General features: G+C 39.7%; 1 protein-coding gene across 5 annotated transcripts in view; it reads right to left on the bottom strand.

Annotated features, from left to right (window-relative positions):
- NUP210L (nucleoporin 210 like) overlaps positions 1 to 26,955 on the bottom strand; it is an 87,294-nt gene that overhangs the window by 35,312 nt on the left and 25,027 nt on the right. For 4 of the 5 annotated variants that reach the window (XM_042976953.1, XM_042976956.1, XM_042976954.1 and 1 more), the window contains 6 exons: positions 19,926 to 20,063; positions 19,067 to 19,222; positions 16,085 to 16,283; positions 13,725 to 13,870; positions 6,299 to 6,520; positions 4,839 to 5,012 (listed from right to left, as the gene is read on the bottom strand). In XM_042976953.1, coding sequence (XP_042832887.1) covers positions 4,839 to 5,012; positions 6,299 to 6,520; positions 13,725 to 13,870; positions 16,085 to 16,283; positions 19,067 to 19,222; positions 19,926 to 20,063 — 1,035 coding nt within the window. The remainder of the gene's footprint in view (positions 1 to 4,838; positions 5,013 to 6,298; positions 6,521 to 13,724; positions 13,871 to 16,084; positions 16,284 to 19,066; positions 19,223 to 19,925; positions 20,064 to 26,955) is intronic. The other variant, XM_042976955.1, reaches the window with a different exon arrangement.

The raw sequence follows: 26,955 nt of genomic DNA, 5'->3' as shown, positions 1-26,955 counted from the left end.
ATTTCTCTACAGGAACTCAACAGCAGATCTGAACAGCCAGAAGAAAGAATCAGAAAGCTTCAAAATAAATCAAATGAGATGATCTAGTCTGATGAACAGAAGGAAAAAAGAATGAAGAAAAATGAACAGCATCAGAGACTCATAGGATACCACTGAGTGTGTTAACATATGTAAAATGAGAGTCCTAAAAGGAAAAGAGAGAGAAAAAAGAGGAAGAAAGGATATTTGAAGAAACAACGGCTAGAAACTTCCCAAGTTGATGAAAAACATTAAACATCCAAGAAGTGCAAAGAACTCCAGGTAGGATAAATTCAAAGATACATACATCTAGACACATAATAATCAAACTTTCCAAAGTCAAAGAGAAAGACAGAATCATAAAAGCAGAAAGAGAGAGGATTAACACCTAATTTCTTATAAGAAACCACAGAAGCCAATGATGAAAGAAGAAGACTGCCAGCTCAGAATTCTATACTGAGCACAATAATCCTTGAAAAATGAAAGAGAAATTAAGACATTCCTGGATGTAACAAAAACAGAAAGTCTTTGTTGCTTACAGTAGACCTGCCCTACAAGAAAGAAAAGGGGGTCCTTCAGGCTGAAATGAAAGGCAACTAGACAGGAACCTGAATCCCCATGAAGGAATGAATAAAGAGCCTGGTAAAGATAACTACATAGGTAAATATGCAAGACAATATAAACATACTTTTGTTTGTAGTTCTTTTTTTCCTGTCCCATTTAAAAGATAAATGGATAAAGCAATAATTATAAATCTATTTGATGGCCATGCATGTATAAAGACTATGACAATAATAGCACAAACGAAGGAGAAGAAATGGAGTTTAATAGGAACAATGGTTTTGTACACTATTGAAATTAAACTGGTATTATTCCAAACTAGACTGTTAAAGTTTAAGATGTTAAGTGTATACCCTAGGGCAACAACTAATAAAATAACCCCAAGTAATATATTAAAGGAAGGACAAGAGAATTAAAATGTTACACTAGAAATATTTAACACAAAAGAAGGAAGTGAAAGAAGAACAAAAAAGGCGTATGCTAAATAGCAAAATGGTCGATGTAAATCCGACCTAATCAATAATTACATTAAATGTAAATAGATGACACACTCCAATCAAAAGGCAGAGATTAGCAGAATGGATAAAAAAAAAAACAAAAACAAAACCATGATCCAACTGTATACTGTGATAAGACATACACTTTAGATTCAAAGACACAAAGAAACAAAATATAAAATGAAAAAAAAAAAAGATATGCTATACAAACAGTAACCAAAAGAGAGCTAGAATGGTTCTACTAGTATCAGAAAAAAAAGACTCGGGGTGCCTGGGTGGCTCAGTTGGTTAAGTGTCCGACTACAGCTTGGGTCATGATCTTGCTATCCTGTGAGTTTGAGCCCTGCGTCAGGTTCTGTGCTGACAGCTCAGAGCCTGGAGCCTGCTCTGGATTCTGTCTCTCCCTTTCTCTGCCTCTCTCCTGCTCGCACTCTGTCTCTGTCTCTCTCTCAAAAATGTAATCGAAAATTAAACAAAGAGGGGCGCCTGGGTGGCGCAGTCGGTTAGGCGTCCGACTTCAGCCAGGTCACGATATCGCGGTCCATGAGTTCGAGCCCCGCGTCGGGCTCTGGGCTGATGGCTCGGAGCCTGGAGCCTGTTTCCGATTCTGTGTCTCCCTCTCTCTCTGCCCCTCCCCCGTTCATGCTCTGTCTCTCTCTGTCCCAACAATAAAAAAAAAAAAAAAATTAAACAAAGAAAAAAGAAAAAAGAAAAAATAGACTTTAAGACAAAAGTTGTCACTAGAGACAAAGAAGGACCTTTTGTAGGGATAAAAGGATGTTTTATAATAAAGAAATGGTTTGGCTTTTGTCCTGAGTTCCTGAGAAGTAACCCCTAAACCCCTGGAATTTCCTGAGTAACAGGAGTATATCCATTATTCATGGTGGGGCTTATGGATCACACCTGACTTTATACTGAGATGATTCAGGATGGGCATTGGTCAGGCCAGAAAAACCAACCATATGACTAGAGGGATGGGGCTTTGAGCTGGCTGACATCAACCCAACTTTCAGGGAGGGAAGGGGAGCTGGAGTGAGTTCAACCACATGGTCAATGATTTAATCAATCATATTTACATAATGAAGCCCCTACACAAATTCTAGACACCAAAGCTCAGTGGAGCTTCCTCACTGGTGAACACATCAATGTGTTCCATCTCTGTATCACACACAAACCTGACTCCATGGATAGAGGGCACAGAATCTCTAGATCTGGGACCTTCTCAGACCTCTCCCTATGTGTCTCTTCATCTCACTGGTCCTGATTTCTATCTTTTATAATAAAGCTGTACCTGTGAATCACTCTAACAAATTAATAAACCTGTAGTGGTTGTAGTAATCCCAAAATTTGTAGTCAGCTGGTCAGAAATGTGGGTGGCCTGTGGATACCTGAACCTGTGGCTGGTGTCTGAAGTGAGGACAGTTTTGTTGGGAACTGTACACTTAAAACTATGGAGTGTGAGCCAACTCTAGGCAGTTAGTGTCAGAATTGCATTGTTGTGTTGCAAAAGGTCAATCTACCCAAAAGATATAACCATTATAAATACATACGCACCTAATAACAGAGCCCCAAAAATACATGAAGCAAAACTGACAGAATTTAAGGGAGAAATAGACAATTGAACAATAATAGTTGGAGACTTCAACAGCCCACTTTCAATAATGGTAGAACAACTAGAGAGAAGATCAACAAGGAAACAGAAGACTTGAATAACACCATAAGCTAACTAGACCTAACATATCTGTAGAACACCTCACCCAACACCAGAATATATTCTTCTCAAGTGCACATGAAGTATCCTCCAAGATAGACCTGGTATTCAGCCACAAAACATGTCTGAATACATTTTATAAATAAATACATTTATAAAAAGTCAATATAATATTTATATATAAATTCAAAAGGATTTAAATCATAAAGTATGTTTTCCAACCACAATGGAATTAGAATCCAACTGAAGGAAATTTGGGACATTCACAAATGTGTGGAAATTAACACACACTCCTAAATTAAGGACTGGGTCGAAGAGGAAATAACAAAGTACGCTTATTGTACACTTATTTATTTATTTTTAGTGTTTTATTTTTTTTTTGTTTTTTTTATTTTTGAGAGAGACAGAGCGCGAGCAGGGGAGAGGGAGGGAGACACAGAATCCAAAGCAGACTCCAGGATCTGAGCTGTCAGCACAGAGCCCGATGCAGGGCTCAAACCCACAAACTGACAGATTACGACCTGAGCCAAAGTCAGATGCTCAGCTGACTGAGCCACCCAGGCACCACTTGTACACTTTTAAAAGGGTCAGTTTTATGGTATGTATATTATATTTAATTCCAAAAAAATAAATTCTAAAGTATGGAGAAATATGTTTGTAAATTGCTCCTAAATGGTTGCAAGATAAGAAGTTGTACTTTTCCTGCAAATTTTCTGTAAAATTTTTTTAAAGTTTATTTTGAGAGAGAGAGCATAAGCAGCGGAGGGGCAGAGAGAAGGAGAGACAGAATCCCCAGCAGGCTCTGATTCTTCAGCCCAGAGCCCGATGTAGGACTCAAACTCGAGATCATGACCTGAGCCCAGATCAAGAGTTGAACACTTAACCGACTGAGCCACCCAGGCACCCCGCAAATTTTTTATAAATTTAAATTATTTCAAATGAAAAATGTGACACTGAATGACAACTATACAGATAACTTTTATTCTTCTCCATCTAAGTGGATTTTAAAAAAGTAAATCATTTATAAACTTCGAATAATATTTCACATGGAATTTAGTTCTGAAAAAAATGAGTTCCTAACCCTAACATCTCATATTCTTGTTATTTTATAATAAAAAGACAGAATAGTATAAAAGTAAAAAACAAGAGCTTTGGAGTCAGACAGAATGTGCTGCTTTGTAGCTTTATGACTTTGGAGAAGCTACTCAACTCCCAGGAGCCTCGGTTTCTCCATCTCTAAACAGGAATAATTGGTTGTTCTGTTCTCTAAGAAATGACTTCTATTCTCCTATGCTTGGAATTAAAGTCCACCTCACTTAGTTTATAGTCTGATGTTCTAGTTTCAAGGTTAGAAAACTCATTTATTCCTCATTCCCTACTAGCCACGCTATTGCTTATCATTATTCTCCATGGGTCTGGAGTAGAGATAAATTCTATTACTTACCAATAATGCCAATAAAACATCTGTGAGGGAAAGATATTAACCAAACTAACTGGAAGTTTGGAGACATCTCCATTGCTTGTTGCCATAATTATAAGCTGACTATGTACCTATGTACAGTAAGCAAAGTCATTAAGTCATCAAATGTCACTAGGTGTAGCCAATTCTAACCTAGTTTAACCATCTCTTTTCAGACACTATCAGGGAATGAAATGAATAACAAATAAAACAGTCTCCTTAACTTAAAAAAAATTTTTTTTAACATTTATTGATTTTTAAGAGTGAGAGAGATGAGCAGGGGAGGGGGAGAGAGAGAGGGAGACACAGAATCGAAAGCAGGCTCCAGGCTCCGAGCTGCCTGCACAGAGCCTGACGTGGGGCTCGAACTCACGGAGTGCGAGGTCATGACCTGAGCCGAAGTCAGCCGCTCAACCGACTGAGCCACCCAGGCGCCCCCAGTCTCCTTAACTTTAGTAAGACAACAATTGCTTCTCAGCCTTTTGGCTAAGATCAAGTGTAACTTTGATAAGACAAAAGCCATACTTCAGAGCATTTATCTCTAAGGCACAGAATACAAAAGTGCCAAATTAGTTGGCACCACTGTACTCACCAGTTGCTTGTTGTGCTGTGGCAGAGGGCATGGCTGGGCACCAGCTGGCACTCTGTACACTGGGGTTACTGACATGCTGGCAGGGTGGGCACACATGAAGCGTACCTGCACAGCCTCCACAGCTGGACTAGGGTTCAGGATACCTGGGTGATTTCCAATTCGGAATGTCAGAGCCTTTAAGGAAACAGCGGAGCAAGAGGCAACCATGAGTGGACACTCGATGTCAGCTGGGCCAATCTATACACTTTAGAATCATTCAATCTCCAGTATAGGGTGTCTCCGGACATCATAACCATCATAGTTCTTAATCTATGCACATAGTTCTTGTGCTAAGAGAAACAAGGGTATCACGGAAATTTGTAAGCAAAGGGAACATTAAAAAATCTAATTCTGATCAATCACTTCAGTCTTTTCCTCCACCAAATCTTTTGTTATCAGTTGGTAAAAAGTGGAAAAACTATTCTGTGTTTCAACCTTTCTCTGGTGGAACACCAAATGAGTAACAGACCGTGGAGACAAAAGGTTAGAGGGCTCCAACAGGGGTGATGACTCTGACGCTGACAGCCAGCCACATACACAACAAAGTTCACGAGAGACTTTAGAAAGAAGCACAGTTCTTATTAATTAAAATCACATATCGATTTCTTGTGGGCTGGTTACACAGAGTCATACACTGAATTCTCAACCCCAGTCAAACTGCAAACCTTTGTTTCTGGTGTTGATAGAAGCAGGGCATAGCTGGGCAGATCCATCACTACCTCTAAAATAATAAAACTAATTGAACTGATAAAAGGCAATATACTATCTTATCTGCATAGATCTAACTGGTTCTTCAAAACTGCTCACCACTCACAATTGCTAATCAATCAAAATTGCTAATAGATGACCTTAACTTTCCCTTCCTTGCATACTTTGGAGGTGAGGAACCATATAACATCTAGTCTAGACAACCAAGATTTGAATTATAGTGATAAAGTGACTGAAATAAGCTCATGATTACAAAAGAATCTTGAACCATTTAGTGAACTGTCAGAATTATCGAATGAGTAAAATCTTTGAGTACATTTAAAGGATTGCAAAAGTTTTTTTAAAAGGCCTGTAACTGGTAATTAGAATTTTCCTATCTAGTATAAATGAAATCTATTAGAATCTGAAAAGGAAAGGGAGCCCCTGGGTGGCTCTGTTGGTTAAGCATCTGACTCTTGATTTTGGCTGGCTCATGACCTCATGGTTTGAGAGTCTGAGCCCCATGTCAGGCTCTGCACTGATGGTGTGAAGCCTGCTCGAGATGCTCTCCCTCTTTCTATCTCTGCCCCTCCCCCATTCACTCTGTCTCTGAAAAATAAATAAATTAGCATTAAAAAAAAAAGAATCTGAAAAGGAATGGCTAGAAACACAAAAGATTTGTTGGACTATTAATTGCTAAAAGAAATGTTAGGGAAAACATATTTTCTACTTACTTGTTCCCCTAAATCCAGGCACAGCACCCGGTAGATGTACTGGTTCTGTTTTCGCTTAGCTGGCAGCCGGACTTGTGTTAATTCAATTTTCTCTGTCTTCTCCATGCTCAACTCCAAAAAGAATCGGGAGGGCTCCAAGATCCATGGACACGGGCCCCCTTCAAATACCATTTCCTTTGCAGACCGCCATGTCACCAACGCCACTTCCACAGGGTTTACAGCCTGATGACATTCAAAGAAATTATCCTCAATTGGTCAACTCAACAGTTTTCTCAAGTGAAAAACTCGTAGATTGTTAACTCCCAAACCAGGAGACATGTACATGATCCCTCTCACTTGGAAGCTTCTCAACCCCTGTACTAATTTAGATCCTACCGATATATTCAGGCCTGTGGGTCACTTCACCCATTAATGTCTAATCATTCCAGACCACAACCACTTCCACATCCTCTAAGTTCTTGCAGCATTCATCTGTACTATTCATTTGTACATTAAGTCATCTCCTCAAGCTGTTTATTTTTAAAAAAAAATTTTTTAATGTTTACTTATTTTTGACAGAGAGAGAGACATAGCATGAGTGGGGGAGGGGCAGAGAGGGAGACACAGAATCCCAAGCAGGCTCCAAGCTGTCAGGACAGAGCCCAACGCGGGGCTCGAACTCACGGACCACGAGATCATGACCTGAGCCGAAGTTGGACGCTCAACCGACTGAGCCACCCAGGCACCCCTCCTAATGCTGTTTAAATGTGTCAAATGCTTCATATGTGAGTCTAATAAGTCTTATGCAGGGCACCCAGGTGGCTCAGTAGGTTAAGCATCTGACTGTTGATTTCAGCTCAGGTCTTGATCTCATGGTGCAGGAGTTCAAGCTCTTTGTTAGGCTCTGTGCTGACAGCTCTGAGCCTACTTCCAATCCTGTCCCCCTCTTTCTTTGCCTCTTCCCCACTTGTGTGTGTGCACGTGTGCTCTCTCTCTCTCTCTCTCTAAAATAAACATTAAAAAAAATAAAATAATGAAAGAGAATTTATCTCCCTCAGCTGGATTTGATATAATATTGTGCACATAAAAGGTATTGAACAATAGCTGTATAAGCATTTAAAAAAATTTTTTAGGAATTACTATTTTTTTAATGTTTATTTATTTATTTTGAGAGAGAGAAAAATAGCACAAGTAGAGGAGGGGAAGAGAGAGAGAGGAAAAAAAAGTCCCAAGCAGGCTCCATGCTGTCAGTGCAGAGCCCGACGTAGGGTTCAAACCCAGAAACTGTGAGATCATGACCTGAGCCAAAATCAAGAGTCAAACAGACACTCCACCAACTGAGCCACCCAGGCACCCCTGTATAGGCATTTAAAATGCATATATATTTTGAGTATAGTTGACACACAATGTTAAATGTGTCAAGAATACAACATAGTGATTCGACACCTCTGTATGTTGTGCTGTGCTCACAAGTGCAGCTACCAGCTGTCACCATATAACATCATTACAGTAGCACCGACTACATTCCCTTAACACTGTGACTTTTACTCCCAGGACTCATTCGTTCAGTAACTAGAAGCCTGTATCTCCCCTCCCCTTCACCCATTTTGCCCAACCCCGACCCCTCCCAGCTAGCAACCACCATCAGTCTGTTCACCGTATTCCTAAGACTGACTGTGCTTTTTGTTTATCTCTTCGCTTTTTAGATTCCACACTAGTGACATTATATGGAATCATTTACCTTTCTCAGTCTGACTTCTTTATTTTACTTAGCATAATACCCTCTAAGTCCATCCATGTTGTCACAAATGGTCTGATCTCATCCTTTATGGCTATGTAATATTCCAGTTTGTGCATGTGTATACTTACCACATCTTCCTTATCCATGCACCTACCGATGGGACACTTGGGCTGCTTCCCTACCCTGGCTGTTGTAAATAATGCTTCAATAAACATAGGGGTGCATGTATCCTCTCAAATTAGTGTTTTCATCTTCTTTGGTTAAATACCTAGTAGTGGAATTACTGGATCATATGGTATTTTTTTAAAAAACATTTATTTTTGAGAGAGCACATGTGCACAAGCAAACAGGGGAGGGGCAGAGAGAGAGGGAGACAGGATCCGAAGCAGGCTCTGTGCTGACAGCAGAGTGCCCGATGCAGGGCTCGAGCTCATGAACTACTAAATCATGACCTGAGCCGACGTCGGATGCTTAACTGAGCCACCCAGGCACCCCATGGTATTTCTATTTTTAGTTGTTTTTAAAAAAAATTTTTTTTACATTTATTTATTCTTGAGAGACAGAGAGAGACTGAGCACGAGTGGGGGATGGGCAGAGAGAGAAGGAGACACAGAATCCGAAGCAGGCTCCAGGCTCTGAGCTGTCAGCACAGAGCCCAAAGCAGGGCTGGAACTCACAAACCGCGAGATCATGACCTGAGCCAAAGTCAGACGCTCAACCGACTGAGCCACCCAGGCGCCCCTTTTTATTTTTAATGTTTGGTTATTTTTGAGAGTGAGAGAGAGAGAGAGAGAGAGAGAGAGAGAGAGACAGAGAGAGAGAGACAGAGACAGAGAGAGACAGAGAGAGAGAGAGACAGAGAGAGACAGAGAGAGAGCGAGCAAGCATGAGTGGGGGAGGGGCAGAGAGAGAGGGAGACAGGACCTGAAGCAGGCTCTGGGCTGACAGCAGCGAGCCTGATGCAGGGCTTGAACTCATGAACCCGTGAGATCATGACGTGAGCTGAAGTCAGTGCTTAACCGACTGAGCCACCCAGGAGCCCCAGTTCTCTTCTAGGTTTTTTATGGTTTCAGGTCTCATATTTAGGTCTTTAATCCATCTTGAGTTTATTTCTATGCATGGTGAAAGAAGTAGTCCAGTCTCATTCTTTTTCATGTGGCTGTCCAGTTTCCCAACACCATCTGTTGAAGAGACCCTCCTTTCTTCATTGTATATTCTTGCCTCCTTTGTCAAAGATTGACCACACAATCCTGGGTTTACTTTTGGGCTCTCTAGTCTGTTACATTGATCTACATACTACATACCTATTTTTGTGTCAGTACAACACTGTTTGGATTACTACAGCTTTGTAGCATATCTTGAAATCTGGGATTGTGATACTTCCATGCTTTGTTCTTCTTTCTCAGGATTTCTTTGTCTATTCAGGGTCATTTGTATGGTCCCATATAAATTTAGTATTATTTGTTCTGGTTTTGTGAAAAATGCTGTTGGTATTTTGATAGGAATTGTACTGAATCTGTGTAGATTACATGGCTAATACAAACATTTTAATAACATTAATTCTGGGGCAGGGTGCCTGGGTGGCTCAGTTGGTTGAGTGTCTGACTCTTGGCTTTAGCTCAGGTCATGATCTCACAGTTCATGAGTTTGAGCCCCGCGTCGGGCTCCATGCTGATAGTGCGGAGCCTGGTTGGGATTCTCTCTTCAAAATAAATAAACTTTAAAAAATTACATTAATTCTGAGGCACCTGGGTGGTTCGGTCAGTTAAGTGTTCAACTTCAGCTCATGATCTCGGCTTATGAGTTTGAGCCCCACATTGGATTCTGTGCAGACAGTGCAGAGCCTGCCTTGTATCCTCTGCCTCTCTGTATCTCTCAAAAATAAATAAACATTAAAAATAATAATAATAAGGGGCCCCTGGGTGACTCAGTCAGTTGAGGATCCAACTTCAGCTCAGGTCATGATCTCACGGTTCGTGAATTCAAGCTCCACATTGGGCTCTCTGCTGTCAGTGCAGTGCCTGCTTCAGATCCTCTGTCTCCCTCTCTCACTGCCCCTCCCCTGCACATGCTCTTTCCCTCTCAAAAATAAACAAACATTTAAAAACATTTTAAATTATATCAAATCTTCCAATCCACAAGCATGGAACATCTTTCCATCTGTTTGTGTCATCTGCAATTCCTTTCGTCAGTGTTCTATAGTTTTCACAGTACAGGTCTTTTACCTCCTTGGTTAAGTTTATTTCTAGGTATTTTATTCTTTTTGGTGTAACTGTAAATGGTATTATTTTCTTAATTTCCCTTTCTGCTACTTATTAGTGTATAGAAACACCACTGATTTCTGGGCATCAATTTTGGATCCTGCAACTTTACTGAATTCATTTATTACTTAATACTTCTAGTATTTTTTTGGTAGAGTCTTTAGGATTTCCTATGTTTAGTATCATGTCATCTGTGAACAGTGATAGTTTAACTTCTTTGCCAATATAGATGCCACTTATTTCTTGTCTGATTGTATGGCTAGGACTTCCAGTACTATGTTGAATAAAAGTGGTGACAGTGGGCATCCTTGTCCTGTTCCTCATCTTAAAGGAAAAGCTCTCAGTTTTTCACCATTGAGTATGGTGTTAGCTGTGTTTTTTTCATACATCGTCTGTATTATGTTGGCATATGTTATCTCTAAACCCACTTTGTTGAGACTTTTCATCATGAATGCATATTGAGTTTTGTCAAACCCTTTTCCTGCATCTGTTCAGATAATCATGATTTTTTTTTTAAAGTCTATTTCTTTATTTTGAGAGAGAGAGCATAAGCAGGGGGAAGGGCAGAGAGAGGGCTAATCCCAAGTAGGCTCCACATAATCAGCGCAGAGCCTGAACTCACAAAACTGTAAGATCATGACCTGAGCCAGAATCAAGAATGGAACACTTAACCAACTGAGTCACTGAGGCACCCTCAAGATAATCATGATTTTTATCATGTGTTTTGTTGATGCGGTGTATCACATTGATTTATGAATACGAAACTATCCTTGCTTTCTTGGAATAAATCCCACTTGTGAGTGATCCTTTTAATCTATTGTTATATGCCCTTTGCTAATATTTTGTTGAGGACTTTAGCAGTTATGTTCATCAGTGCTATTGACCTGTAGTTTTATTTCTTTGTGGTGTCTCTGTCTAGTTTTAGTAGTATGGTAATGTTGGCCTTGTAGGATATATTTGGAAGCTTTCCTCCCTTTTCTATTCTTTGGAATTGTTTGAGAAGAATAACTATAAACTCCTCCTTAAATGTTTGGTAGAATTCACATGTGAACTCATCTGGTCCTAGACTTTTGTTTGTCAGTTTTTTGATTACTGATTCAATTTCATTACTAGCAATCATGCTGTTCAGATTTTCTATTTCTTCCTGATTCAGCTCTGGAAGATTATATGTTTCTAAGAATTTATCCATTAAATGGATATTCTATTAAATTAGCAAATAACTTTTGTCCTAAATATATAAAGTAATACATCTATACACTTCATCCTATTTTTCAAAGAACTCTCACTTAAGGGGTACAGTCAAGATTGGTATCCTATTTATAGATGAACAAACTTGTTTTAGGAGAATAAAGTATTATCAAAGTGTAGGTTATTTTCCTGTGCCACACAGTGTCTACAATATTGACTAAGTTGCAAAATGAAGTACAGAGTTGAGCAATCATTCTAAAAATGTAAACAAATCATGTCTTAGTATTTCTTTCCTGAATTAGTCAATCATACTGATAATTGAAATTACTAAAATTAAACATTCCTGTGTCTAGTACTCTCTTAAATAATGTATTTGTAAGTCAATTCAACAAGTATTCATTGATGGCTCATTGGGGGATATAGTAATAAAAAGTCAAATGAGGTCCTGCCTCACAGTGGAGCTCACGGTCTGAGAAAGACAGATTTGAAGTTGGTAAAGAGAATAATGAGCATTACAAAAAGGCACACTACAGTGTGCACACAAGCCTCTAATAGGAGAAACAGAATTAGTCAAAGGTTTCACAGAAGGCCTCCTTGAGAAAGCAAGACAAACTATTCCTTTCTCCTAAATATATAGTTCAAAATTAACCAGATCAACTGAATTGAATGTAAATTCCATGTACAAGGACAAATTGAGAACTATACCGTGTACTGAAACGTAATATTGATAACAAAGGTAGAACACATGTACCTTTCAAGAAGGTAAAGGGGAAAATTTATGACCAAAGCACTACACAGAAAAGGGAACCATCAGGGGTGCCTGGGTGGTTCAGTCGGCTGAGCATCTGACTTCGGCTCAGATCACGATCTCATGGTTCATGGGTTCAAGCCCCACATCAGGCTTTGCATTGACAGCATGGATCCTGCTTCAGATTCTCTGTCTCCCTCTCTCTCTGCCCCTCCCCCACTCATGTTCGTCTCTCTCTCTCTCTCTCTCTCTCTCTCTCTCTCTCTCTCAAAAATAAACTTTAAGGGGTGCCTGGGTGGCTCATTTGGTTAAACATCTGCCTTCAGCTCAGGTCATGACCTCACAGTTCGTTAGTTCAAGCCCCACACCTGGATCTGTGCTGACAGTGCAGAGCCTGCTTGGGATTCCCTCCCTCCCCTCTCTCTCTGCCCCTATCCTGCTTGTGCTACCCCTCTCAAAATAAATTAATTAATTAAAAAAAATAAACACTAAAAAAATTAAAAAAGAAAAGAAAGAAAAGGAAAACCATCATTTTATTTCCTCTCCTTTAACGATGGTTTTCATCCATGCAGATCTGATTTGTGGAGACTCAATAAATATAAAATAAGGCTAGGAATAATCATAAAATAGAAAACCTAATGAAATGACAATGAACCACAGCCAAGTACTTTCATTTAATTAAGCAAGTAGGAAGATTCATCCACTGAGAACAAATAAATATGTTTGAACCATATGTTTAATACTTATGCTGCATAACGTGCAATAAGCCCAACTTAAAATGCAAAATTACAATTAACAACTTACCTTGCCTCTTTCATTAGTGTTAATTCCCCCCCATTGAGTGTCTCCTTGTCCCAAGAGTCACTGAGTCGGGATGTGTATCTATTAGCAAGAACTTTTAGACATCAGTTGTAGTTCTTGAAGGGATCCACTATGAAAGCATCCCAGGCTCTACATTTGTTTTGAACTGCCACCTGCCGTAGTGTCCCAGTTATAACGGGCCAGTCCTTAGGGCCCTCCATAATGACTGTTCTGTTGAAAATCTTGAAGTATAAAGGGTAAAAGATGACGACCTCCCTCTCTAGAATCAAGTTTTCTTTCAGAGTTCTTTAAAAGAGACCATACTAATATTCAATATCTTGTTCAGAGTCATGTTTACAGGTATATATGCACATGTAAACATTCAAATAGTACCTTAAGATCAGCGTACTTAATGTAATTTACTATACATATTTTATACCTCAATAAAAAAGAAGAAAGAAATGAAAAGACCTACAACTTGCTGATAGAGCTTGAAGATATTCCTGTGGCAGACACATGAGGGAGTACACTCCCTGATACTCAGGCTTGATGACAGAACTGTAGAGCTAGGAGTGAAGGAGTGGTAAATAAAGAGAACACAAATATAACCGATCTTTCACAGAAATCACAGACAGCTGGCAAGACTCTAAGTGGACACAGTGGGTTCCATGAAAAGATATGCCAGTTCCTTACCATGAAATGCCTCACCTTTAGGGGTTCATAAGCAGCAAACGTGGCACTGCTCTCCAAATACTCTTCATACTCAGTCACACTCACTGTTACCAGAGTATGGCCTAGAGATTTGGCTGCTATATGTGTACTAGAACAGTGCGTTGGTCCAGGTCTTTGAATACCTGCAAATCAAAAAAACATGACTTCATTAGGGTAATAAGCAGTCAGTTCTCAATGGGGATCAGTCTATAGAAATATAAGAATTTTAATACATTAAAAAACATCTTGATCTCATACACTACTAGGCCCCAAATGTTTATATCAAATCTATATAAAAATCTGTTCCTTCTATTAACATGTATCAGGTAAGACACAATTTTATGTTCAGTGAGGAACATAACATATATATCAGCAAAGGCATTTATAGTTTAGAACGGGAAAGTGAACATTTACATAAATTAAAGTATTAATAGAAAATTATAAGCATGGGCGCCTAAGTGGCTCAGTCAGTTAAGCGTCCAACTCCTGATTTTGGCTCGGGTCATGATTTCATGGTTCATAAGATCTTGTCCCGGGTTGGGTTCTGCACTGCACTGGGCCTGGAGCCTGATATTCACTCTCTCTCTCCTTCTGCCCCTCTCCCCTGCTCATGCTCTCTCTCTAAAATAAAAGTTAAAAAAAGAAAATGATAAACATGGAAGGCTAGAAAACAGAAAGATTACTTCTAGTTGGAGAGGTAAAGGAAGATTTAGACATGTATAAGATGTATCTCAAGTGATGAATGAGCAAAGACAGAAATACAAATGAGATACGCAGGAGTACGTGAAGGGTGGCTATACGGGAAATTTTCACTTAAGCAGTTTGTGTGGCTAGAGACATATATGAAGCCAAAATATGAAGTTATAAAAGGCACACTGGGTTTTCTTGTAGAGGCCTTGAACATAAACTTTAAGGATTTCAGCTCTATTCCACCAGCAGTGAGAAGCCTCTCAATTTTTGAGCAGGAAAAGTAATGAAAGTAAGTTTCATGAAACTCCATGTGGTGGCCATGGATTATCAAAGGCAAGCAGCATTAGGAGGATGTTGTTATATTCTAGGTGAGAGATAGTGAGGGCCTAAAAATTAGGAGACACACCTTGAGAACAGAGAAGAGGAAAGAGACGTTATTTTTTTTAATGTTTGTTTATTTGAGAGACACAGGAGAGAGAGAGAGTACTCACAAGTGAGGGAGGGGCAGAGAGAGAGGGAGATGAGAATCCCAAGCAGGCTCTACGCTGTCAGCCCAGAGCCCGCGGCGGGGCTCGAACCCACGAACCGTGAGCTCATGACCTGAGCTGAAATGAAGAGTCAGATGCTTAACCTACTGAGCTACCCAGGTATTCCAAAAGAGATATTATATAGTACACTTGGCAAGGGAGAAGTCCAAATTGCAGATGTACTGTGAGAATTAAATGAGCTAATATATGAAAAGTATTCAGAACAGAGCCTAGCAAATAGCAAATAGCTAAGTAAATGTTGGATGCTACCCACTGTTATTACTGATTAAAAGACAATAGTAATCAGGATCACACATAATGTTTGGTAAGAGAAAATGATGTTGGTCTTTATGGATAGCTTCTTCATATTCTCTTTTCATATTCTCTTTTCATTAGAAAAAGATATTTTCAGGGCACCTGGGTGGCTCAGTCAGTTAAGTGTTCAACTTCTGCTCGGGTCATGATCTCATGGTTCGTGAGTTCAAGCCCCAGATCGGGCTCTGTGCTGACAGCTTGGGGCCTGGGGCCTGGAGCCTGCCTCGGATTCTGTATCTCCCTCTCTCTCTGCCTCTCCCTCCGTCATGCTCTCTGTCTCTCAAAAATGAAAAAAAGAAAAAAAAAGATATTTTCTTGGGGTGCCTTGAGGGCCTCCATCAGTTAAGCGTCCAACTTCAGCTCAGGCCATGATGTCACCATTCATGATTCAAAACCCGCTGACAACACGGAGCCCACTTTGGATCTTCTGTCCCCCCATCTCTGGCCTTTCCTCCACTCTCAAAAATAAACAAACATTTAAAAAAAAAAAGAAAGAAAAAGATACTTTCTTTTTTTGAATAAATTTAATAATGTCACTACATCTATCTTAGAAAGATGTATGATATATATATTAAAGAGGAAGCTTGAGATTAGAAAGATCTTCATAGGAATTGAAGGAATAGCTACAAGGACTCTGAAAATGCTATTCAATTTCTGTGCCTTTGTTTTTAAATTACATCATAACAAGGCAGTTGATGGAATAAATAAAAGTACTACAAAGAAAGGTAATATGTGAATTTATACTATAGTTTGTAGTTTCTGAATTGATGGTTGGTCCTTTCATTCGAAGACAAAGAAAGGAGAAAATAAAAGGCTTACTCTTACCTTCCTTGAGAAGAGTAAAGACCCCTTGCTTATCCATGTTCAGATGCAACAATAAATGAGAGCAGTCTGTGAACACGATGACTTCTTTGGTCTCCTTATTTACATGATACATTGCAATGGGGATTTCTATAATCTGGCCAATCTCCACATCAGCATGAAATGGTAACAGTTCCATTTTGTTCAGTTTCAGGACATATATCTAGAGGGAAAAAATTAATCTATCAAGAAAGTTATGTCAGGAAAGTCTAAGAAGAAAAGAAAGCGTTCCTTAAGTATTTAAATACACACATACGTAAACACATATGTATGTTTTGTGTACAAAAATATGTATCATATACTGTGTGTTGGGGAGGGAGTGTTAATCATGTCACTCATTTCATTCCTTCGTCAACTGATTTGTCTAAAGCATCTAACACCATACAGCAAGAATCTGGCAAATGATGGCCAGTGCCCAATTTTCTTAGTTTTTGTAAGCTAAGAATGGTTTTCACATCCTTAAAAGGTTTTAAAACAAACAACAACAAAGAAGAATATGAGAGTATATATACATGGTTTACAAATGCTAACATATTTACTGTCTGGCCCTTTACAGAAAAACTTTGCTAGCCTCAGATATAAAGCACTTCCTCTTCTCAGTATCTTTTAAAAAATATCTTTTGTCTTTGCTATAGATTAAATGTTTGTGTCCCCCCCCCCCCCTCAAATTCCTATGTTGAAATCCTAATTCCCCAAAGTGATGGTATTAGGAGGTGAGGACTTTGGGAGCTGATCAGGTCATGAATGAAATTAAATTAGTGCCTTTATAAAAGAGACCCCACAGAACTCCCTAGCCCTTCTACCATGTGAGGTTACAGCAAAAAAGACAGCCTCCTATGAATCTGGAATTTTCCCTCACCAGACACCAAATCTGCTGGTGCCGTGATTTTGGACTTCTCAGGCTCCAAACTGTGAGAAATAAATTTCTGTTGTTTACACACCACCCAGTCTGTGGTATTTTGTTATGGTAGCCCAAAGGGACTATTTTTTCTGTCACTTTCCTTGGTCCTTCTGCTAGTTCATCTTGTTCTGCCTACATCCCTTAAAATGACACATATTACTCAGAGTTCACCTTCTCTTCTGCCTATACGCTCTTCCTCGGAAACCTTACCCAGTTCCAAAACTTCAATGACCAACCATATCCTGATAATTCCAAATGTTTATTTCTAGTCCTAATCTTTCAGTTGTACTTCAGAACCCTATTATCAATAACAAATATTCACCCAGATGCTCCGCAGGTGAATCACACTAAATGTATTCAAAACTGAATTCATCATCTTCCTCTTTTCCTTTTTCCTTTTCTTGCATTTTATATTCATCCAGCTGCCAAAGCTGCAGAAACCCCTGTCTTTAAATGTTTCAGTCTTCCCCACTCCACTGGGCATCAAATCTGACTAAGTCTACCTGCAAAATAACACTTCATTTTCCCCCTTTTCTCTATTCTCAATACCATATTACTAAGTCAGGCTTAACTGGACACTTTTCCTTCCTTTCTCCCTTCGATCAATTCTAATCTACTAGTACATAGCACTAGCAAATATCTTCCATTCCTTTTTTTGTTGTTGTTTAATATTATACTTGTGACCGACAAAAAAAATAATCAGGTACTTTCTAAACACAAGCTCTACCATATTATTGACCTTAAAAACCTGGGATGGCTCTCCACTATCTACTGTGGGAATCAGCAAAAGTTTTCTGGAATAAGCTAGACAGCAAACATTTTAGGCTTGTGGGGGGGGGGGAAGGGGGGGCACACAGTTTCTGAGACAACCCCCAACTCTCTAGTTGTGGCTTAAAAGTAGCAATACATAAATGAATGAGGGTGGCTGTGTTCTGATAAAACTTTATCAAAAAAGCAGCAGGTTGAGTTTGATCCTTAGGCCTTAGTTTGGCTCTATCTTTCAAAGTCTTGTTCAAATTCTCATCTCTTCATGACAGTCTCTAAGTAGTCAAATCTACAAGGATTTTTCTTTTATATATTAATAATACTTTTACTACACAATTCAAGTAGCTCTCAATCATATACTGCTTTAAAATAACTCACATAATTCCCTTAAAATGTTATTTAAATTCATGTGAATAGATCTCCCAAATAGAATTTAGATTCTTTAAAGCAGGGATGATATGTTATGTTGCTTTGAATGTCCTATGATATCTAGTATGGAGTTAAGTGCCTTAAGAGTACTTAGTAAATGTTCACTGAATGATAAGAAAATGCTAAGTCTTTCAGGGGACAACACACGTTAACATATATCAAAAGTGGAGGAAAAACAAGAATGCGATTATATAGTAAAAAGAAGTTTTTAATCAAGACAAGCAATATGAGACTAAAAATAAAGTTATTACGAAGGTCATGTGATAATAACAAAGTACAGTAACAAAAATAGATAACTAATTATTGAATATATTCCAAGCATTGAAAAAACCTTACCTCATTTAATTCTGACAATAACCCACTGAAGTAGATACTATCATTATCTCCACTTGAGAGATAAGGAAACAAGAATACCCATTCAGTAACTGGCTGTGAAGTGAAGCAGGATTCAACCAAGGTCCAGAAATATTTAAGGAATATGTACTTTCAGATTGAATTTGAGCCTCATTTTCAAATACCCAATTTGGAGTAGAAAGATTTTTAAACATGTTCTGTACTTGGGGCGCCTGGGTGGCTTAGTCGGTTAAGCATCTGACTTCAGTTCATGTCATGATCCCATGGTTTGTGGGTTCGAGCCTGGAACTTGCTTCGGATTCTGCGTCTCCCTCTCTCTCTCTGCCCCTCCTCTGCTTGTGCTCGCTCTCTCTCTCTCGCTCTCTCAAAAATAAATAAACATTAAAAAAAAAAAAACATGTTCTGTACTTAAATTTATTATTTTTATTTGTTCTGTACTTAAATTTAGCCAGCAGTGTCTCAGGGGTGATAATAAGGATCTTTGGAGAGTTATTTACCTTAATTTCTCCATATCGAAAGGGATTTTGTACATCTCGGGCCAAAACAGTACTGTTCCCCCTGACCTGGCCTGCAGTCACTACTCCTTTGGTGGTCACCACAGCCACTGTTTCATTAGAAGAGGTCCAAGTGAAGTTGCCACTGCCACCCTCTACCTGTGAAAAAATAACAACCCTATTTATATTTAACTGCCCATGGAGGAAAATGAAATTTAAGCAAAGAAGTAAAACCCAGTGAAATAAAGTTTAAGAAATAACAAAACTATGTAACAAATTATTTCTGGGGGCGCCTATGTGGCTCAGTCGGTTAAGCATCTGACTTCAGCTCAGGTCATGATCTTGTGGTTCGTGAATTTGAGCCCCGCATCAGGGTCTGTGCTCACAGCTCAGAGACTACAGCCTGCTGCAGATTCTGTGTCTCCCTCTCTCTCTGCCCCTCCCCTGCTCATTTTCTCTCTCTCTCAAAAATAAATAAACATCAAAAGAAAAAAAAAGAAGAAATTATTTCTGGACATGCTAAGAAGATATGATGCTATAGGAAAGTAGGCACTTGGGTAGGGAAATACCAAAGGGAGCTTATGTAATGGCACTATCACAAAATGTCAAAAAGGGCACAAGGGAGCTTGACAAAACTTTACAAAAGTCACAAGTAATGAATATGTGGAAGAGAGACCGAAAGTACAGCATGTCTTATCAAGATGATAGTATTCAACAACAACTTGGTTGTCACCAGAAACTGGGTTATGTTACTAGGATTAGGGGGAAAATTTTTAAACATTAACCAAATTTCAATAAATTAAGCTATCAGAGAAACTGAATTATCTCTTTGTAAATTTTTTCGTATTATAGAACACCATACCTGTACTTTATAACGATATAATATTCCCATAGGATGATGAGGAAATGCCAGAAAGTTGGGTGTAAGCTTGATAGGGAAATAAATCTTCACTTCTTGCTGATGTACAACTGGAAATTTTATAAGCTGAATATTTTTATTCTATAGGGAAAAGGGTGCAAAACAGATTTTATAAGGACTTTTTTACAATCCACATTCATTTATTTGCAAAACATCAGCAAAATGGTGTGCTAATGAATTATGCAACCAGTTTCTTTCTATAAAAGAAGTAAATAAATATTCCTATTCACTGAAGAACCACAGCTTCTATACTCCAATAATAACGAAAGGGCTTTTATCAGAGTTAAAATAAGTATCACCATCTGGGAAAATTGTTAAAATTTCCTGACATAACAAAGTTTTATCAACATAAGAAGAGATACCATAGTTTCAGAAAGAAAGACCCTTGAACAACCATCAGTTAAATATGTAAACTATGAAGACAAAGGGATATGCCAAGCTACTCAGAATAAAAGGAACATTAAAGGTGCTAGGGGTAAGACAGTCCTTTCATTGGGGCGCCTGGGTGGCTTGGTGGGTTAAGCGTCCGACTTTGGCTCAGGTCATGATCTCACGGTCCGTGAGTTCGAGTCCCACGTCGGGCTCTGTGCTGACAGCTCAGAGCCTGGAGCCTGTTTCAGATTCTGTGTCTCCCTCTCTCTCTGCTCCTCCCCTGTTCATGCTCTGTCTCTCTTTGTCTCAAAAATAAACGTTAAAAAAAAAATTTTTAAAAAAAGACAGTCCTTTCATCATTAAAGAAACAGCAAGATTGGGGGGGAATGTATAGAGATAAAACAACTGCCCCCACTCAACTATCTTGGCATTTTCCCTACAAAGGTAAAAATCAATCAATCAATTTTTTTTATCTATCTGGTTTTTAAAGAAGCCCTGAAATATGAAATATTTATTATTTTATTTTTTGCAATGTTTACTTATTTTTAGGACAGAGGGAGACAGTGTGTGATGCAGGGGAGGGGCACAGACAGAGAGAGACACAGAATCTGAAGCAGGTTCCAGGTTCTGAGCTGTCAGCACAGAGACCGACATGGGGCTCAAACCCATGAGCTGTGAAATCATGACCTGAGCCAAAGTCGGATGCTTAACCGAGCCACCCAGGCACCCCTGAAATATTTATTAACATTCTCACATCTGTGATAATGGCCCTGAATTTTCTCCTCAGTCTTTAAAGTAGCTGGATCATAAACTGAAAATAAGTCTTTCAGTTTAAGAGAACATCATTCTGCTATAAGATATGGGTGTTCTGGGGGCTAGGGAAGATAGTGGCAGACCCCAACCTAGGAGGACCCTAGGCTCACCTCGTCCCATGAATATACCCAGAATATATTCCCATGAATATAACTACCAGATCCTCCTAAATACCCCCCAAAACCGACCTGAAGACTACCAGATCAAACTCCATAACTAGGGGTGGAAAAGAAGCCATGCTGAAGAAAATAGGAAGACATGGTTTGGGAGGGAAACAGATTGTGGCCACTGTGGTGGGGAGGGAGCCGCAGCAAGTCACGGAGAAGGGTGAGAGACAGACGAGCGTACAGGGGAGTACAGGGAGACAATGATTCCCCATAGCAATTGGCTGGGAAAGCAGAAGGTGAGAGGGGCTGAATTTCGAGTACTTGCAACCTGGGGCTTAAGGCCTGGAGTTTTAAAGGTCGATGGGCATGGGAGGGGAGAGTGTTGGGAGCTGGGGGGAGGGGGCATCGAGCAGCTCCTGGACAGAAAGCAGAGCAAACAGCTTGCAGACACACAGCGTGGAAAAAGAGATCTGAAGAGCATCTGGGACACACAGTGGGGAGGTTATCTGCTCTTCTCCAACTGCATCCCAGAGAGGCGGCATTCACAGAGAGACCCTTCCAGAAACAAAGGCACTAGCAGGCACCGTTTCCCTCCCCTGCCTCTCAGGGTAAGTACAGGGCACCTGTGGGAACCAGTGCAGTGCCCACACTCGCTACCTAACTTGCTTACACCAAGCCCCGCCCCCTCGCACTCCAGAGGAACCACGGCTGCCACTTACGCTCGCCCCACTCCCAGCACAGCAAGCTCCCAACCCCAGAAGAGCGGTCCGAACTCCTGCCCACACCACATCTTTCAACCCAGGAGTTTTGCAAGGCCTGGGTTCCGGCGGTGGCGGCAACAGGTTTCATCTCATAAGCAGACCAGAGCACATCTACTTAAAAGCTGCCACGTTCAGGCCAGGGACCAAACACTGCCCACAACAGGCACAGAGAGCCTCTGCAGACGACTGGCTTGGAAGGTAAAGCAGCCAGGACACGACAGCAGAGTACATGCAGGCAGCACACACTGGAGATACTCCCGGAAGCGCCAGGCCCTGGGCAACAGGGGACACTATGAAGCAGGGCACTACAGGACCTCTTTTTCATAAGGCCATTACCTTCAACAGCAGGAGATGTAGCTGACTTTCTTAGTACACAGAAACAGGCACAGAGACTTCGACCAAATGAGAAGACAGAGGAATCTGTCCAGTGAAAGAACAGGACAAGACCACAGTCAGAGATCTAAGTGAAACAGATAGAAGGAACAAGCCTGATGGAGAATTTAAAGTCATGATCATAGGGGCGCCTGGGTAGCTCAATTGGTTAAGCGTCCGACTTCGGCTCGGGTCAGGATCTCATGGCTGGTGAGTTCAAGTACTGTATCAGACTCTGTGCTGATAGCTCAGAGCCTGAAGCCTGCTTTGGATTCAGTCTCCCTCTTTCTCTCTGCCCCTTCCCTGCTTGCACTCCATCTCTCTCTCTCTCAAAAATAAACATACATACATACGTACAAACATAAAAATAAAGTAATGACCATAAAGATACTCGCTGGACTTGAGAAAAGAGTGGAGGACACCAGTGAGACCATTAACACAGAGATAAGGAATAACATAGCAGAGATAAAGGACTCAATAAGTAAAATGAGAAGCATGCTTGATGGAATGAACAGCAGGCTGGAGGAAGCAGAGGAACGAATCGGTGACCTAGAAGACAGAGTCATGGAAACCAATGAAGCTGAACAAACGGGAGAAAAAAAAGAATTACGTAAAACAAGAAGAGACTTAGGGAACTCAGTAACTCCATCAAACGTAAAAAACATTTGTATTATAGGAATCTCAGAAGAAGAAGAAAGAGAAAAGGGGCCAGAGAATTCCTTTGAAGAAATAATAGCTAAAAATTTCCCTCATCTGGGGAAGGAAACAGATATCCAGATCGAGGAGGCACAGAGAACCTCCAACAAAAGCAGATCCACACCAAGACATATTGTAATTAAAATGGCAGAATAGAGTGGTAAGGAAAAAATCTTAGGGGCGCCTGGGTAGCTCAGGCAGTTAAGGGTCTGACTCTTGATTTCAGCTCAGGTCATGATCCCATGGTTGATAAGATCAGGCCCCATGTCTGACTCTGTGCTGACAGCACAGAGCAGGCTTGAGATTTTTTTTTTTCTCTCTCTCTCTACCCCTTCCCTACTTTCACACACTCTATCTGTCTCAAAATAAATAAACATTAAAAAAATTATTAAAGGGGCACCTGGGTGGCTCAGCCAGTTGAGTGTCTGACTTTGGTTCAGGTCATGATCTCATGGTTTGTGGGTTTAAGCCCCATGTTGGGCTCTCTGCTGTCAGCCCAGAGCCTGCTTTGGATCCTCTGTTCTCCTCTCTCTCTCTGTTCCTCCCCACTCGTGCTCTTTTCCCTCTCTCTCTCTCTCTCTCTCTCAAAAACAAAAACATTAAAAAAAAGTATTAAAAAAAAGAAAAAATCTTAAAAGCAGCAAGACAAAAGAAGACAATTACATACAAGAGAAACCCATAAAGCTATCAATAGATTTTTCCCAAGCCAGAAGGGAGTAGCATGACCAATGTGCTACATGAGAAAAACCTGCAGCCAAGAATACTCTATCCAGCAAGACTCTCAGTCAGAATGGAAGCAGAGAGAGAGAGTTTCCCAGACAAGTAAAACCTAAAGAAGTTCATGACTACTAAACCAGCCCTACAAGAAACCTAAAGAGGACTCTATGAATAGAAAGGGAAGACCATTAGTGAGAGTATGTAAAGTAGAACATACAAAAGAAGTAAAAATGAATATTTCTGTAAAAACTCACTCAAGAAACTCACAAAATAAAAGGATCTAAAATATGACAACATATACATAAACATGGGGAGGAGAAGAGAAAGAATGGGTTCAAAGTTAAACAGCCATCAGCTTAATATTGACTGCTTTATGCAGAAGAGGTTATATACAAACCTAATGGCAACCACAAATCGAAACCACTAATAAATAAGCAAAGAATACAAGGAAAGAAATCCAAATACATCACTAAAGAAAACCAGCATATGATGAAAGAGGGAAAGACAAGGATCAGAGAAAATCTTCAGAAACAACCAGAAAACAAGTAACCAAATGGCAATAAATACATAACTACCAATAATGACTTGGAAAGTAAATGCACTAAATGCTCCAATCAAAAGACACAGAATGGATAAAACAACAACAACAACAACAAAGACCCAGTTATATGCTTCCTACAAGAGACCCATTTTGTTTATTTAAGATTTTATTTTAAGTAATCTCTACATCCAATGTGGGGCTTGAACCTACAACCCCAAGATCAAGAGTCGCATGTTCTATTGACTGAGCCAGCCAGGATCCCAACAAGGGACTCGTTCTAGACCTAAAGACACCTGCAGACTGAAAGTGAAGGGACAGATAAATATTTATCATGCAAATGGGTGTCAAAAGAAAGCTGAAGTAACAATACAGACTTTAAAACAAAGACCATAACAAGAGGCAAAGATGAGCACTTTGCAATAATAAAAGGGACAATCCAACAAGAAAATATAGCAATTGTAAATATTTATGCATCCAACATGAGAGAACCCAAACACATAAAACAATTAATAAAAAACATAAAGGAACTAATTGACTATTATCAAATGCAATACAATATACAATGATATTACAATTACTATACAATAACATTACGGGCCTTTAACACACCACTCACATCAATGGACAGGTCATCAAAACAGAAAATCAACAAGGAAACAATGGCTTTGAATGACACACTGGGCCAAATGTATTTAACAGATATATTCAGAGCGTTCTATCCCAAAACAGCAGAATATACATCCTTTTACAGTGTATGTGGAACATTCTCCAGAACAGATCACACATATTAGGCCACAAAACAAGCATCAACAAGTTCAAAAAGACTGAAGTCATATGCATCTTTTCTGACTACAATGCTATGAAACCAGAAGTCAACCACAAGAAAAAATCTGGAAAGACCACAAATACGTGAAGGTTAAATAGACAATGAATGGGTCAACCATTAAATAAAAGAAATAAAAAAAGTACACAAAAACAAATGAAAATAAACCACAATGGTTTGAAACCTTTAGGATGTAAGAGTGGTTCTAAGTTTATAGAAATACAGGCGTACCTCAAGAAGCAAGAAAAATCTCAAATAAACAATCTAATCTTACACTTAAAGGAACTAGAAAAAGAACAAACAAAACCTAAAACCAGCAAAAGGAAGGAAATAATAAAGATTAGAGCAAAAATAAATGATATAGAAACTGAAAAACAAGAGAACAGACCAATGAAACCAGGAGCTGATTCTTTGGGGGAAAAAATTGATAAACCTCTAGTCAGACTTATCCAAAAGAAAAGTGGAAGGACCCAAATAAATAAAATCACAAATGAAAGAGAAGAAATAACAACCAAAACCACAGAGATACAATTATAAGAGAATATTATGAATAACTAGATGACAACAAATTGGACAACCAAGAAGAAATGGATTAAATCCTAGAAACATATAACCTACCAAAACTAAAACAGGAAGAAATAGGAACATTGCACACACTGATTACCAACAATGAAACTGAATCAGTAATCAAAAAACTGCCAACAAACAAAAGTCCAGGGCCAGATGGATTCAGAGGTGAATTCTACCAAAAATTTAAAGAAGAATTAATACCTATTCTTCTGGGGGTGCCTCAGTGGCTTAGTTAAGTGTCTGACTCTTGGCTTTGGCTCAGGTCATGATTTCACAGTTTGTGAGTTCGAGCCCCACACCAGGCTCTGTGCTGGCAGTGCAAAGCCTGCTTGGGATTCTCTCCCTCTCCTTCTCTATCTGCCCCTCCCCATTTGTTCTCCCTCTCCCTCTCTTAGATAAACATTAAAAAAATTTTTTTAAAAACCTATTCTTCTGAAACTATTCCAAAAAATAGAAAAGAAAGTAACAGGAGCACCTGGATCACTCACTCATTTAAGCGTCAGACTCTTGATTTTGGCTCAGATCATGACGTCACAGTTCAGGACTTCAAGCCCCAAGTTGGTCTCCGCATTGACAACATGGAGTCTGCCTGGGATTCTCAGTCTCCCTTTCTGTCTGCCCCTCCCCTACTTGCGTGCTCTTTCTCTCTCTCTCTAAATATAAATAAACTTAAAAAATTAATTACTGAAATTCACAATAGAAAAAGAAATTACAGAATCATCTTTTTTTTTAACATTTACTTTTGAGAGATAGAGACAGAGTGTGAGCAGGGGAGGGGCAGAGAGAGAGGGAGACACAGAATCCGAAGCAGGATCCAGGCTCTGAGCTGTCAGCACACAGCCCGATGCGGGGCTTGAACTCACAGACCCAGAGATCATGACCTGCAAAGCTGGACGCTTAATTGACTAAGCCACCCAGGTGCCCCAAAATTACGGAATCATCTTAACGTTTGCAGGAAATATACACTGAAATATAACATTCATTCATCTAGGATATGGGAATTTAGGAATAAAAGGAAATTTCAGTAATTTGAAAGGGCATACCTTTAAAAAAATTTTTTTTAATGTCTATTTATGTTTGAGAGAGAGAGAGAGACAGAGTGTGAGCAGAGGAGGGGCAGAGAGAGAAGGAGACACAGAATCTGAAGCAGGCTCTAGGCTCTGAGCTGTCAGCACAGAGCCCCATGCGGGGCTTGAACCCA

The sequence above is a fragment of the Panthera tigris genome, chromosome F3 (genome assembly GCF_018350195.1).
Source record: "Panthera tigris isolate Pti1 chromosome F3, P.tigris_Pti1_mat1.1, whole genome shotgun sequence".
Lineage (NCBI taxonomy): Eukaryota > Metazoa > Chordata > Mammalia > Carnivora > Felidae > Panthera > Panthera tigris.
This window is presented reverse-complemented; position numbering and strand designations above follow the sequence as displayed.